We start from the raw sequence: 16398 nt of genomic DNA, 5'->3' as shown, positions 1-16398 counted from the left end.
ACTGAGGCAGGAGGGGAGGGGAGGACAGGACGGGCTCCAGCGGGGCTCCGGCGGGACTGAGGCAGGGGCGGTGCCGGGAGGGGAGGACAGGACGGCTCCAGCGGGCTGCGGCGCTGGAGGGAGGGGAGGGCGGACTCCGGCGCACCTGTCGTAGCAGTTGAAGTCGTCCAGCCAGCAGCCCTTCTTGACGAGCTCGATGGTGCCGGAGCTGTTGCGCCAGGAGGCGTAGCAGTGCAGCCGCTTGTCCTGCTCGCCCTCGCAGCGCTCCAGGCCGCTCTGGTTGGTGCGCTCCAGCTCCCAGTTGGCGTTGTAGTAAATGCACTCCCGAGTCTCGGCCTCCCCGCGCCCGGAACCTGTGCCCAGGAGATGAGAGAAGGGCTGAGCGCTCCACGAACCCCGGCGCCTGCCCTGAGTCCCCGGCCACCTTGCGGGAGGCTGAGTGGTGGGTGGGTGTCCAACAGCCAGACTGATGGCTACACGCACACAAAGGGGCTCCGCTGATGGCCGAAGCTCCTGGGTGGGGGTGGGGGTGGGGACGGCTCCCTTGCAGCAGCAGAAATGGAGGAGCCCTCGAAACCCCAGGGCACAGGAGAATCACTGGGGGGAGGGGGGGCGCTGCTAAAAATACACATTCCTGGGCCTAGCCCATACTGAACAGTTTAAACGGGGGCAGAATCTACTACAGTTTTAAACACCACCACCCTCTACCTCCAGCCCCCTCCCCACCCCACAGAATCTCAGGTGACCCGGCCACAGACCTCAAGGACCATGTCTGGGCACACTCTGAGGCAGCTTCCTGCTGTCGCTATCTGCCTCATCCTGGGGAGACACACTGCTGGTGTGTCCCCCATCCCCGTCCAGACTGAATAGGAAATAAGGACCCTCCAGTCCAGTGTCCTTCCAGCACCCAGCAACCACACCTGGTGCTCAGCAGGGCAGGAGAAGGTCTAAGAATCAGGCCAGCATGATCAGGGTAAGGCTCCCAGAGTCACAATAGGGAGTATGTACCCCAAGCAGAAGGAGGGCTGGCTGGTGGCTAGAAGTGGTTAACAGAATCCTCCCAGCTGGGCTTGGCGCCTGAAGACCCCTGTGAGCACTCCCCACCATTCCTGTGCCCTGTTCCACCCCCTGCATGAGTGCCATCCAGGTGGCCAAACACCTGGACCCCCAACTGCCCCCTTCAAATATTCTTTCCTTCAAATATGGCCTCAAGCATTCACCAAATCCACCTTTCTCACCAACCCCTCCCAAGCAACCCCGTCTCAGCCCTCCCATCTGCCCAACTGCCAAGACCCCCAAAGCCCTGTAATGGGAAGGAGGAAGGAGATGCCAAAGGAGGTTCCCAGGAAACAGATTATGGCCCCTGCCCCTGACTCCTGGGCTGAAGAGCTCTCCAGAACTCTGTCTGCGAGTGCCCTACCATGGTCCCTTTACAGGACACCCATGATCAACCTCACTACCAAAAATCACACAGACACCCAAGAGGAAATCAGCACCAAGCATCCACCTGACCTCGCCACTCTTCTTGGGCCTACTGCAGGCCAGGGATCTGATGCCACCTCTAGCTGGTATTCCTGCCCCAGGAAGGAGGAAGGACGGGTCAGAGTCACCCCCACGGATGGACAGTCAGCCAGCCCACCAGCAGCCAGAAGAGAAGATCCCACCCCAACCCTGGGGGAGAGCCTGAGTCTTAACAGCCCAAAGCCTCCCTCATCCTCCACTTCACGCCCACAGTGGCCATCGTGAGCAAAGAACTTGATATGCCATGGTACACCCAGGGAGAAGGACAAAGACTGGCTGTCAGGAGGGAAGCCCCCCTCCCCCCACTGCAGGTCATTCTCTAGTCACCCCAGCCCTTCTGCAGCTCTCTGCAGTGACAAGAGGCTCCTCCAGAGGCCAAGGGCAAGCAGCAAATCTCAAAGCTCTAAGGGTTCAAAATGTCATCCTATCAGAATGCCAGTGTCTAGCCATGGCTCTGGGCATCCAAGGACACTTGTAAGAAGAGTGGCCTCCCAACCACCCAGGCAGCTGGGACCCAGCCTGGTCCATAAGAAGGGCATCAGGGTCAACAAAGGGGCTCATGCAGGAGTGCATGTTGGCTTCCCCCAGCCAGGCCCTTCATCGAGCGTAAGGCTTAAGGTTTTAGGGGAGAACCTAAAGGGATGGGATGAGCTGCAGGTAGGGGTGCTGGCTACTCCTCAATCTTGCTTCCCCCACTGCCATCACACCATGTTTCCAGGCCCCTGAATACGCTCCACCTCTGGGCTTATCACAAGTTACTATCTCTGGCTGCAGGATGCTCCCCACTTTCTCCTTTAGATTCCGGCTCTTCTCTCTCCAGAGACCAGGCAAACTCTCTACCTCCACAGGCCCTTGTGCTTCCTCCATCACCTAATTTACCACTCTTTTTTTTTAAAGATTTTATTTATTTATTTGACGACAGCAAGAAGGAACACAAGCAGGGGGAGAGGGAGAGGGAGAAGCAGGCTTCCCGCTGAGCAGGGAGCCCAATGCGGGGCTTGATCCCAGGACCCTGGGATCATGACCTGAGCCGAAGGCAGATGCTTAACGACTAAGCCACCCAGGCACCCCTAATTTACCACTCTTGACTAACTACCTATTGTTTTTTAAAGAAATGTTTCAGACATTCAAAATGTGTAAAAATAATGTAACCAAAGACAACCTCCAAGAGAAAATAACATAGTGAATACTCATATTAAGAAATAAAACATTATAAATGTACTTGAAAATCACTTTTGAAATGTCAGCCTCCCCCACGAGCCTGCAAGGCTGATGAAAGCAGGAGCCCTGACTATCTTGAGTGCTAGAACCAGTTCCAGACACATGGCAGGTAGACAGATGGAAGAATAAACGGACAGAGGACATGGTTATCACCCAGCGAGAGCAGGATTTGAAGGGAAGGGACTACAGGAGGCGTGGCCTGAGCCTGCAGCCCCAGCCTGAGGGTCCTCAGGGGAGTTCCCATCTCCACGTAGACAACAAGCAACAAGCCCCCTGTGCAAGGTGAGGAGTCCCAACATTGACAGTGCCCAAGGCCGGCCCAGCTTCTCTCCTCATGCCACTCACCAAGCAGAGGCTCCTCTGGCCATTACCATGGGCAGGACACAGGTGGACAGGGCTGGGGAATGCCAAATCTCAAGGCTCCAGGTAGGACCCAAGGGCTCAGGATATAACTGGACCCCCACCCCCCCCACCCCCAGCCACGACCAGATCTTCCTACACACAACTGAGAGTAAGGCAGCCCTAAGCTGGCCGGACTTCGTTCAAATCCTGGCTCTGATACTTCTGGGTAAGTTATCAATCCACCCTGTGCCTCTGTGTCCTCATGTGTGAAAAGGGGATGATAGAAGCACCTCACTCCTCAGGCTGTTCTTGAGCCAAATGAGTTGATGCATTTTAAGAGTGGTTATGACAGTACCTGGCACATTAGCTGTCCTATCAGGAGCCATACCCCTCCCTGCTGCCTGTGACAACCCTTCACATTACAAGCCCCCCCAGGAGGGCTCCCAGCCCATCAAGCAGGGATTGTGCACACCAACGCCTCCAAAAGCTTTGCACTCAGAGCCAAGGTGGACCTGGGGAGACGGGGAGACTCCAAGCCCCTCCCACACCACACCCAGGATCTGCTGCCAGCTGGAAACCCAGGGCCTCCCCCTTCCTCCCTCCTCCCTGGGCTCTGCTTCTGCAGACACGCAGCTATTTATAGCCTCTGGCAACACTCCAACCACAAGGCAGCCTCTGCCTTTTAACAGACACAGGGTTCCTGCCCACGCTTGCGCTTGCTCCCGGGCGGGGCACCCATGCGCAGGAGGCTCCCCTGACCCCCACCCACTCACCTATCCCAGCAGGAGAGGAAGCTGCGCTCCCAAGATGGGGTGCCTGCAATCCCCCCATATTTGCTACCACAGAGCCCTGAGGGCAGCCTACCTCCCGGATACCTGGGCAAGTGGCTCACTCCATCCCTGAGTCACAGCCGACCCAACTGCTGGCCTCCAAAGGAACCATGCGTCCCCAACAGACAGTTTCTAGGTTCCTTATTGGAAAGAAGGCCCCAGTACTCCCCGAGCCCTCAGCCCAGGTGGGCTGAGAAACCCCACTCGTGGACACACACCAGCACTGAGAAAAATAAAAATGCATACTCCACTCTGAACCAACATTCCAGAGCTTGCCCTAAACAGGCCAGTTCTGACACCCGAGGACAAGCACTGGGAGGTGTTTCCCAGTCCAGATGGCCTCGGACACAGCCCACGATGTGCTGGGGAGAAGCAGGGGAAAGCCTACCCGGACCCTGCCTGGAAGGCACTCAAAGCACAACAGGGAGGGAAGCGTGACAGAGGGATGCAGAAGTGAGGGCGATTAAGGCAGAGCCTTGGCAGGAGGATACGAAGCTAGCGTGGCCATGCCTCCCCTGGGGTTCCCTGAGCTCTGGCCTTGGGGTGCATCCAGCCAGCCAACATCTCCCAGAGGAACCCGAGCAACCAGCAACCGGCTGCACTCTACCCTTGGCTCCTGAAGCCCCTCGGCAGCGCCTGCCCCCCACCCCAGGAAGCAGATGCCCAGCCCCAACCACGGGGCACTGTAGACCAGTGAGAAAGGGATGCCACCCACCACATCCACCTCAGCCCCCTGTCATCAGCATGCCAAGGTGCACCCTCCTCCCAGATGCCTCCATGCCTGAGAGGTGGCCAAGTGAGGCATGCCCAGTGCTCTCTCTCCCTTACTGCCCAGACTCCAGATCTGCCTAGAGAGAAGAGGCAGCCTTCCCCTAGCCAGTGGCCAGGCTCCCTTCCTGGGAGGCTCCTGCCTTAGGCTCCCCTCGCCCTGCCCTCCTCAGAAGGCAGCCCTACAGTTAGCTGAGTACCTGCTGCCCCAGCAGCTTCCTCCAGGGGAGCCAAGAAGGGCCCAGAGACCTGAAGGTTCCGGCTCCCAGTGACAGTACCTAGTCCATGTTCATGATTCCGCCTCCCCCACAAGAGTAAGAATGGCCAGGGTGTGGGGACTAAGGGAACCTAAAAGGGCGAAGGGGAGGTGCAAGGGGGAAGGCTGGAGTGTGAGAAAGACACCCACAGACACACATAACACTTGAGTGTGCACCCACTGGGGAGTGGCACAGACGGAGAGTGGGGCAGAAAAGAATCCAAAATGCATGTATACTTTATCTTTGAACTTTCACACAAGAATTCAGTATGTTTCCAGGAGCCAAACAATCTCTGACACACTGGCTTTCTTGCCTCGACCCATTTATTTGTGAGCCATCCACGCTGATCCACATTCATTTAACAAACACATAGCAGGCACTAAACTAAGCACTTTACAAATAATAATTTCAGGGCGCCTGGGTGGTTAAGCGTCCGACTCTTGATTTCGGCTCAGGTCATTATCTCAGGGTTGTGAGACTGAGCCCATATTAGGGCTCCACGCTGGGCATGGAGCCTGCTTAAGATTCTCTCTCTCCCTCTCCCACTGCCCCTCCCTCTCAAATAAATAAACAAGTAAATAAATAAATCCTAAGCTGAGGCACAGTGAGGTGACGTACCTTCCCCAAGTTACTACCAAGTGTCAAAACCAGGTTTGGAACCCTGGCGGCCTGGCTCCGCAGTCCGTGTCCTGCAGCCGCCCCTGCAGCTCTGTGGTGCGCGCAGTCCACTGTACAAGCTCACTACTGAAGTGTCCTGTCCATCCTCCCGATGGACTTCTAGGTTATTTACAAGGGGTGCTGATCTGAGCACTACCACCAGGAAACCTCTAGACTCCTCCTATGTGCTTTCTTGTGCTCACGTATGGGAGGGCAGTTCAGGGGGTATGTTAGTCATGCTGGGTCCTATCACAGGGTAGGAGCATCTTCAACTCACTAGAGACTGTCCAACTTTTCTCCCAAGGACCCATCTGGATGTACCAATTTATGTTCCCACAAGACTACAGCCCCGCTGAGCCACACCCTCACCCCTGATATTTGCTCACCTGGTCAGTATGAAATTGTGCAGGACAGTTTTGATCCCCATTTCCTGATTATTTGTGAAACTGATCATCCTTTTGTGTTTATTAATCTCTGCTTCTGAGAAATGCCTGTTCACATCCTTTCCCATTTTTCTGCTGGGATGTATTTCCCAGGAGTTGTATAAATTCTTTATATATTCTTGGTAATAAAACTTTTCTAACCATATAGTAACCCTCTTCATTTGGTCATTTGCTCTTCACCAAAAAGGCTATTTGATCTGATGCTGACATAGCTATATAACATTTTGTGTTAGTATTTTCTGAATTTATCTTTTTCTTTTATTTTAAATCTTTCTGTATCTTTTTCTTCCAGTTCAGTTTAACACTGTCTTTGACCTAGAATTGAGTTTCATTACATTCATGATTACTGCTATGTTTACATTTGTTTTTTCTCTATTGCTACAACCTTTGGATTATCTTCTTTAATTCCACATTTCAGCCACTCTGGTCTGGAAGTAATGCCCTCCATATCTATTCTATTACAAGCTAGCCTTTAAACTTTAATATGTACTATTTATGCTAAAAACCTAAAGTTAACATCTCTACCATCCCTCATAGGAACTTAACTGTTTTAGCCCCAATTACCTCCTTCCAACCACACTTAGTTTAACTTAACATTGGTGTTAAATATTTAATCTGCTATTGTTGTTGTTCTTATGTGCCTACCAGAGTAGATATGATCTGTGTTGTATACACTCAGTATTTTCTTATTTGTCCATACATTCATCAGTTTGTCTGCTCAGCCAACCCTACATCTCTATTCTTCCTTCTGGGACCACTGTCCTTCCAAAAATCATCCTCCTTCAGTAAAGATCTTTTGTAGAGAAGCTTTTGTTTGCTTTTCTGAAAGCGTTATTTTGCCCTGTTTCCCAACTGACAGTTTAAAAGAACATAAACTTTTAGGCTGAGTTATTTTCTCGTCATTTTGAAAATATTGGGTGCCTGGGTGACTCAGTTGGTTAAGTGTCTGCCTTCAGCTCAGGTCATGATCCCAGGGTCCTGGGATCGAGTCCCATATCGGGCTCCCTGTTCCGCAGGGACTCTGCCTCTGCCCCTCTCTCTCTCTATCTCTCATGAATAAATTAAAAAAAAAAAAAAAAAGAAAATATTATTCCACAGTCTTCTGACTTCTATTATTGCTGGAAAGTCTGCTATTATTTTAACTTTGTAGATACTCTGTCTTTTCTCTTTGGCTACTTTTCTTAGATCCTCTCTTTGCAGTTTCACTATGAGCTGTGTGTCTAAGTTTATGTTTAAGTTTATTTACACTGCTTGGAAAAATATACTTTTTATCCAATGATTCACCTCTACTATCAATTCTGAACAATTCTTGGCTTTTTATCAATTTGAGTATTACATCTCCCTATTCTATGATTCTGAAATTCCTATTAAAGTATATTAGACTTGGGACACCTGGGTGGCTCAGTCAGTTAAGCGTCTGCCTTCAGCTTAGGTCATGATCCCACAGTCCTGGAATCCAGTCCCACATCAGGCTCCCTGCTCAGCGGGGAGCCTGCTTCTCCCTCTTCCTCTGCCCCTCCCCCCCAGCTTGTGCTCACACATGCTCTCTCTCTCATGTGCCCTCTCTCTCTCAAATAAATAAATAAAAATCTTTAATAAATAAAGTACATTAGATTTTCTCATTCTATCCAGTATTTTAACCCTGCCTTTATATTTTCCAATTCTGTAACTAGGCACTATTAGGGATAATTCCATATGGCCTAATTTCCAATTTATGAATTCTCTCTTTAGCTGTGTCTAATTTGCTATTTAGCTCTTCTACTTAATTCATAAATTCAATTAACCCATTTTTTCATTTCTAGAAGTTCTATTTTTAAAAAAAGTTCTTGGTTGATTTTGATACTTCTGTTATTTGTCATACTTCCAAACCCCTATTTTATAATTCCATAATTTAATTTCTTGAACATTTATTTCTGCCACCTCTTAGTATGATGATTTTTCACTCATGGTATCTTGTTTCCTTGCATGTTTGGAATTTAGGATTCTCATAATTTCGGATTCTGTTTTTGGATACAGAGCTTATGTTCATCAGGCCTCTATTGTGAGAATACTCGAAGGCCAAGTTTGAGGGGGCAACCTTCCAGAGATAATTTATGTTTTTGCTTCTGCCAAACTTTCTAGGACATCATCAATTTGGAATCACTTTAATTTCTCAACTTCGAGTTTCCCAGAGAACACTAGTTGGTATGAACTTCAACTGCAAGCTCATGTAAGCACAGACCTATGGTTATAAATTCTCAAAGGAAGCTACCTTGCCTCCCTATCAACCTAGGACAAGACAGTTTCATTTTATACTCCCTTTGTCAGCAAAAGGATGTTCCTTCTAGTCCATACTTTCACTGAAGGTATAACCCTATGGAAGTTTTATCATATGAGGGCCTCAGTCTCAATTTCATACCTTATCTCTCATGCTTTACACACTGCCACTAAACCTACACCTCTAAGTTAGGGAGAGGGGCAGAGTCCCCCTGGGAATCAACAACTTTAGCTAGTGGAGGTATACAGTTCTAATTTCCAGCCTCCTTTTGCTTCTCCCTTTCTTATATATGCAGCTATGCATATCCATTTTAAAAGGACATTTATTATATCTTATCCAGCATTTCTACATGTCTCGCACGAGGAGGTTTATCAGCTGTTTAACTATTTCACTATTATTGCCGAAATATAAGTCCAGGAGCACTTTCCAAGGGTGACAGGAAGAGATCTATAAGCTTTCACAAGCCCAGCCTAGGAACAAGGAATCAAGCCAGGTCACCTCAATTCACTTCCAACTTCAACTCTGTAAACAAGTCCCTGGCACCATCCTCCCATAGAACAACATGTGGGTCCAGGGCCATCCTCTGGAATCCTTGTCTTTCTCCAAGCCCCATCATTTCTGAAGAATACTAAAGAGAGAGCTTCCAGGTAAAGGTTTAAGGATTATACACAAAAATTACTTTTGCCACCTTCTGTAATCTCATGAAAACCACAGCAAAGAGAAGTTTTTTAAAGCCTAAAACCATAAGGACAAAAAGAACAGGAAAGAACCACAGAAATGAAATTCTGAAGCTGGAAAGCAGATACGTAAGTGGTCAATAACCACACAGACTCCTGAGTTGGCTGTGAAGAAAGCTGAAAAGCAACATGATTTCCACCACAGGAGCCTCTAAAACTCAGGAATTTGTGGCAGCAAATGTCTCTGGAAGAGTGGGGTGAAGGTGAGTCCAAAGACAAAAGGCTGGCCAGATCCTCAGAGCTCACTACCACTTGCCATGGCTGGGGGCTACCTCCCCCAACCCAGCAGAGAGTAGGTTATTTTCTAAAGAAGATAAAATAAAGAGCCTGGATAGGGAGCAGTGGGAAAAATTGAGGGCACAGGCACCATACTGAAACAAGAGGAATACAGAATAATATACGAAATACAGAAACTCCAGCTCTCTTCCCACCATGGCTCCCAGGATATTGGCAGCCAGGCCTATACCTATCCTTCCCCACCAATCCCCTAACACAAAGCAGAAGATACTTCTCAGGAGAATCTAACTAATGTCAAAAACAACCCCATCAGATCATCCTACAGTTGGCATGTTCTACTCAGGAGTTCAGAGCTTTCAATCAGTATTCAGGTCCATCCTTAAAATGAACAGGTCTAGGAAAGCCACTTACCTGAAAGACAGAGATAAAAGCATGTAGGGGAGAAAAAAATCAACTTGGAGAATACAGAGATTATGTAGGGAGAATATAACTTCAAAAATTCTATCAATACCCTCAGAGAGCTAAAAAACCAATGCACCCGTGAAAAGTAAATCGAATGGTATTGTTAAAAGACCAGAAAATGAAAGAGCTCTTGGGAATTAAAAATATATATATTATATATATTATATATATGGCAGAAATGAAACTCAACAGAAGGATTAAAAGATAACATTGAAGTAATCTCACAACCAAAGTCAAGTAAACACACAAGGATACAGAAAATAAGAAAGAAAACAGAAAAGGAATCTAGAGGCCCAGTCCAGGAAGTTCAACACCTAACTAACAGCAGTTCCAGAAGGAAAAAACAAAAGGGAAGAAATCAAAGACCAGCACAGTGCCCCCCAGCAAGACCCATCACTGTGAAACTTCACCACAGTGGGGACAAGAAAAGATCCCACAACAAATGTCTATCAAGAGAGAAATATCACCTATAAAAAATTAGGAATCAGAATGGCTATGAACTTCCTTACAGCCAATAATACTTGGAAGCTAGAATATAATGGGACAGTGCTTCACAATTTGGAGGGGAAAAGACTTCCTATTTATAAGCTGATACCCAGTTAACTATTAATGAAATGTGAAGGGAAAAGAGAGAAAAGTAAGATCACAAAAATGTACCTCCTATTCACCCTTTCTTAAAAGGTAGTAGAGGGGGGCACCTGGGTGGCTCAGTCGTTGGGCGTCTGCCTTCGGCTCAGGTCAGGATCCCAGGGTCCTGGGATCGAGCCCCGCGTTGGGCTCTCTGCTCGGCGGGAAGCCTGCTTCTCCCTCTCCCACTCCCCCTGCTTGTGTTCCCTCTCTCTCTGTGTCTCTGTCAAGTAAACAAAATCTTAAAAAAAAAAAAAAAGGTAGTAGAGGATATGCTCCACCAAAATGAGGAAATAAACAAAAAAAGAAGATACAACAAGGATACAAAAACCCAAAGATGCAACACAAGAGATAGTGACAGGTATCTTAAAGATGAAAAGCAAAGGAGATACAGGGTGACAGCCAGACCAGGATGGGAGAAAGGTCTACACGTGAACTCTGTTCAAACTGCTGGCTGACCTTTAACTACACAGGCACCAATCACACTTCAAGCAACCAGGTAAGCCTAAAGGAACTAAAACAGACATTGCAGCAGCTACACACCACAGAAGAGTTTGTGAATTCAGCCAATATAACTACCTGCTAACACAAAAACCAAAAAACAAAAACAAACTAACAAAACACCAACAAAACAAACTCAAAACAAGCAATGCTTTTAAGAGGAACATAACAAAATTCAGAGCCTCTACCAATTATCACTCACAATATTTAGATATAACCCAAGATTATATGAAAAATAGGTAATGTGTCTCATATTCAAGAGAATAGATAATCATTGGAGATTAATTCTAGGATGATCAGATGTTGGAATTAGCAAAGATTTTAAAGTAACTATCAGAAGTATATGTTCAAGAAAGTAAAGGAAAATACATTCCAATGAAGGCATTGATAGGATATATCAGCAGAGAAATAGAACCTACAAAAAAAAAAAGGAACGAAATGGAAATTCTAAAACTGAATAACCTGAAACAAAAAATTCACAAAGACAGGTTGAACATAAATGAATGGAAATAAATATACCATGTCAACATAGTTAGAGTGGTTATTAAGATGAAATGTTGTAACACTAAGACACAAAAATGGATGATTTATTTCCCTATTGAAGCCCCACCAACTAGTACCACTTCCCAATATTGAAACAATTTCTCACACCTATGAAATATCACTTCAAAAGAACTGAAATGCTTCACTCTTATGGGAAAAGCTGTCCATTTTCCAACTTCTGTGTTTCTTCTTTGTTTTAAATTAAGCATCCATATAGGCATGAATATATTTCTGGACTTTCTATTCTATTCCACTGTCTCTTTAGCTATCTAGCACCAAAAGCTTCCCATTTTATTTATTTTTTTAAAGATTTTATTTATTTGAGAGAGAGAGAGGAAGAGAGAGAGCATGAGCACGGGGGAGGAGCAGAGAGGGAGATGGAGAAACAAACTCCCTTCCAAGCAGGGAGCCCGATGTGGAGCTCAATCCCAGGACCCCCAGATCACTACCCGAGCCCAAAGCAGATGCTTAACCAACTGAGCCACCCAGGTGCCCCAAAAGCTTCCCATTTTAATTACTACAGCTTTACAATGAAGCCTGAAATCCAGTAGGCACAACTTGTTCTTTTTCTTTAAGATAGCCTTGACTCTTCTTAGTCCTTTGCATTTCCAAACTGTTTTACTCTGAGGATTAAAGATTAGACCCTACAGGCTTTTTCTGCATCTACTAAGATAATCCTACGGGTTTTTTTGCTCTGTTAACATGGCAGATTAGATTTTCAATTGTTAAATCAATTATGCATTTCTGAGATTAAAACACTTGGCCATGATATATATATATATATATTTTTTTACATATTGCTGGATTCTATTTGTGAATGTTTTAAAGACTTTTGCACCTTATACTCATTAGGGATACTAGTTCTATTTATCTCTCCTGCTCTATGTTCCCTTATCTCACTTTTATTGCTTTCTTTTCAATTTATGAATTCTCTATTATTCCATTTGTCCCCTTTATTAGCTTGAAAGTTATCATCTTTCTATCCTTTAGTGGTTACCCTAGAGATTACAGCATGCCTTCTTGAATTATCAAAACCTAATATTAATAGGTAGTTTTATCCTCTTGGTGGCCAATGTGAGAACTTTTAGAACAATTAAATTCTATTTTCACTCCACTCTCCATATAGCATTGTTGTCATGTGTTGCTTTTTTATGTATTTCGAATTCAATAACGCACTTCTTTCATGTCCACATGCCTATCATTTTCAATATTCTTCATTCTTTTCTGCATCTCTGACCTCCCGTTTAGATCATTTACCTTCTGCCTGAAGACCACCCTCTTTACTTGATACTTTCACTCTTTTTTTTTTAAGATGTATGTATTTATTTTAAAGAGAGAGAGAGGAAGAGAAACAGAGTGGGGGGGAAGGGCAGAGAGAGAGAGAGAGAGAAAGAGAGAGAATCTCAAGCAGACTCCCTGCTGAGCGTGGAGCCCAACATGGGGCTCAATCTCACAACCCTGAGATCATGACCTGAGCAGAAATCAAGAGTCGGATGCTTAACCGACTGAGCCACCCAGGCACCGCGATACCTTCATTCTTGAAAGACAGTTTCACTTGATATAGAAGTTTAGGTTGACAATTATTTCTTTTAGCCTTTAAAACTATCATTCCATCGTCTTCTGGCTTCCACTGTTTTTGAGAAGTTAGATGTCAATATAACCATTACTCTTTTGATTGTAAATATGCTTTTTTTTCTCTGGTTGCTTTTTAAGATTCTCTTCTTGGGGTTCAGAAGTATGGCTGGAATAAGAAGAGATGTGGAGGGCGCCTGGGTGGCTCAGTCGTTAAGCGTCTGCCTTCGGCTCAGGTCATGATCCCAGGGTCCTGGGATCGAGTCCCACATCGGGCTCCCTGCTCGGCGGGAAGCCTGCTCCCTCTCCCACTCCCCCTGCTTGTGTTCCTGCTCTCGCTATCTCTCTCTCTGTGTCAAATAAATAAATAAAATCTTTTTTTAAAAAAAAAAAAGAAGAGATGTGGAATTTTTATTTATCTTATCTAGGTTCACAAGGCATCTTGAATCTGTGGCTTGATGTCTTTCATTCATTTTGCAAAGTTATCAGCTATTATCTCTTCTGCTTCTTTTATTTCTCAGTCATTTCTGTGACTCTGATTACATGGATCTTAGATCTTCTCACTTCATCCTCTCTGTATCTTTCCCTCTCTTCTGTATTATCCTTTTCTCTTTGAAGGGCTTAGTCTGTATATTATCTTCTGATCTATCTTCCCATTCATTAATTCTCTCTTCAGTTTTACTTAACCTCCTGATAAAATCATCCACTGAGTTCTTAATTCTGTCCACGTACAATGCAGATCTATAACAGATTTTTCATTTAACTCTTACATATTTTTCCAGCTCTCTACTGAAAGCTCTCCACTTTTATTTCCTTGATCATAGCAAGCACTATTTTTCAATATGCATATGATAACTCCAGTCTGGAGTTCACCCAGGTTTGCTTCAGCTGTGATGTTTCTGATGGTTATTTATTTAAAATGATCATGATCACCCAGTAATGATACATGCAAAATTGTTTGTAAAATAATTTGAGGCCTACAATGATGTTATATTCCTATAATATTACATGTGCTTCTGGCAGGCAGCTAAGGCACCATTAATTCCAGAAGATCCTAATCCTGCTTTAGATTTGTCTTCTCTTCGTGCCCCCTTACCCCCAAGTCTTTGGGGTTCCAGCTTGAAAGGAGGGGTTCACCATACCTGCCCTCTGTTGAAAACTCCAATCCCTATCTTCCTAGCCCCACAAGGCTATCAAATGCAAATGCAACCCTCTCAGTTGCCCACACGAAGGGCTAAAAAGAGATTCAAACATCAAAGTCACCACCCAGGGCCTCTGTTCTCACACAGATCTGACCTGGTAGGTCTTCACTATCTTCTTAGCTGTACAGTGCTTTCAGCCAGAGATGTTTCCTCAATCTGTCCATTTTTTCCAGATGCCTTCAGAAAGAGGGCTGGTCCTGGTCACCGAAAGAGGAAGCCTCCATATCTACTTTTTACCCAGCTTTTAGACTGTTTTCAGGAACACATAATACCCAAAGGGGAGAGGTCTACACATAACACAGAAACTGAAATCACCTATGTAGATAAGCCCGTTTGTGGAAGTGTTTAATCAGACCCTAGGGGCAGAGGCCTGAAAAAAGTAACTTCCATTCCAAAGCGTAACTCAAGAGGGAAACAGAATTCCCTTTCAACCAATTTTATTATTTCAGACTGTCAGGAACTGCATTGTGTCGTCCCCCCACCCCCAAAATTCTTACCTCCCAATGTGATTGTACTGGGAGATAAAGCCTTTAAAGAGGTAATTAAGGTCAAATTAGGTTATAAGGGTGGGGCCCTAATCCAATAGGACTGGTATCCTTAGATGAAGAGGAAAAGGCACCAGGAGTGTATCCACACAGAGAGAAAAGACCATGTGCGCACAGAGTAAGTAAGCAGCTATCTGCAAGCCAAAGAGAAAGTCCTCACCAGAAACCATCCCTGCCTGCACCGAGGAGGACTTCCGGCCTCCAGAACTGTGAGAAAATACATTTCTGTTATTGAAGGCCACCCAGTCTGTGGTATTTCAAAGCCATCCATTCTGGGGCAGCCCTATCAGTCTAATGCACAGACAGTGTACCTCACCTCTACAATTTGGGAAAGCTGATTGGGACATCATTCATCCTAGAAACAGTACCATAAATCCACTGTCACCTAAATCCACAAGCAGAGCCTGACAAGTGGGCTTACGCAAGGAATCCCAGTGAAAGAGCAGTGAAACAGCATGATGGAGAAGGAGCCTAGGAAAGCACAGGCTCTGGAGAAAAGTCATCTCAAACGATCTTCCCTAGTTCTGTGGCCAATCGTGGCAGAAAGTTATACAAGGGAACACCGCACACGCTCAGACAGGAAGTGAAGCTCACCAGCTTACTTTCTGTCATGAGAAGCTTTTCACCAGATTCTAAAATAATTCTTCTGCAAGTGTCTCCTATAGCCCCTACCACCATTATCACCACATGGGAAATCAGGATCCTGCCATGCCACGATCCTGTCAAATGAACTGGGGTCACCAGTGGTGGTGTCCTGTTATGCACAGCTCCTCACAACCTTCAGCAAGGGCGTCAGTCTCTCTGGAGGGCGGAGGCCATGTAGAGCATGGCTGGTGAGCTCACACAGCCATCCCAGACCCAGACCAGCATTTACTGGCAAGTCCATTGCTACCTCTCCTCTATCAACACAGTAACCAGGAGGCTCAGACACAGGAAGGAGCCTCTCTGGCTCTCCTCAGACATTAGACCTTGTCTGGGCACCCTTCATGAAGTGGGTTATTTCCAACCTCTGTAATCTAGCATTTTTGGAGGCGGGGGGGGGGGGGGGCGGGGAGGCTCACATATTGCTGCAGAAGGCCACCTGCCATCTCACCCAGCTTCTGCCCCCACTGCCATCACCTGGGTAGCCTCGTGGGGGGAAAAAAACCAGTATAGCCATTTCTCAGTACCTATTAAAATTTAAAATATACATGTCCTGGGGCGCCTGGCTAGCTTAGTCAGTACAGCACGCAACTCTTGATGTCAGGGCTGTGAGTTCGAGCCCCACATTTGGTGTAGAGATAACTTAAATAAATCTTTTAAAAAATAAATATACATGTCCTATGACCCAGAAATTCCTCTTGTCATCTATCCTTGAGAACCAATAAACTGTATACAGTCAGGAAATCCATCAACAGACTAAATAAAATGTAGTCTATATACCAACTTTGAAATTTCACACAGCTATTAAAAAAGATCAAGATAGACCCATATGTATGAGAAGGATTGCCAAAACATATCTCTGAATTTAAAAGGCATGACATGCAACAATACAGATGTTAAATCACAAACATGGTGAGCAAAAAGAAAAGATGGACACAAAACAGTTCACTCTGTAGATTCCACTCATATAAAGCACAAAAACAGGCAAAACTAACATGTGCTGTGAGAAGTCAGGATGGTGATTACCCTTAGGG

General features: G+C 45.9%; 1 protein-coding gene across 3 annotated transcripts in view; it reads right to left on the bottom strand.

Moving 5' to 3' along the window:
* Positions 1-16398, bottom strand: part of ACVR2B (activin A receptor type 2B) — a 40328-nt gene that overhangs the window by 16405 nt on the left and 7525 nt on the right. For all 3 annotated transcript variants that reach the window (XM_034992221.1, XM_034992213.1, XM_034992216.1), the window contains exon 2: positions 146-353. In XM_034992221.1, coding sequence (XP_034848112.1) covers positions 146-353 — 208 coding nt within the window. The remainder of the gene's footprint in view (positions 1-145; positions 354-16398) is intronic.

Source organism: Mirounga leonina, unplaced genomic scaffold (genome assembly GCF_011800145.1).
Source record: "Mirounga leonina isolate KUSES-001 unplaced genomic scaffold, KU_Mleo_1.0 Mir_115, whole genome shotgun sequence".
Taxonomy (NCBI): Eukaryota; Metazoa; Chordata; class Mammalia; order Carnivora; family Phocidae; genus Mirounga; species Mirounga leonina.
The sequence above is the reverse complement of the archived record's forward strand: the minus strand, read 5'-3'. Positions and strand labels throughout refer to the sequence as shown.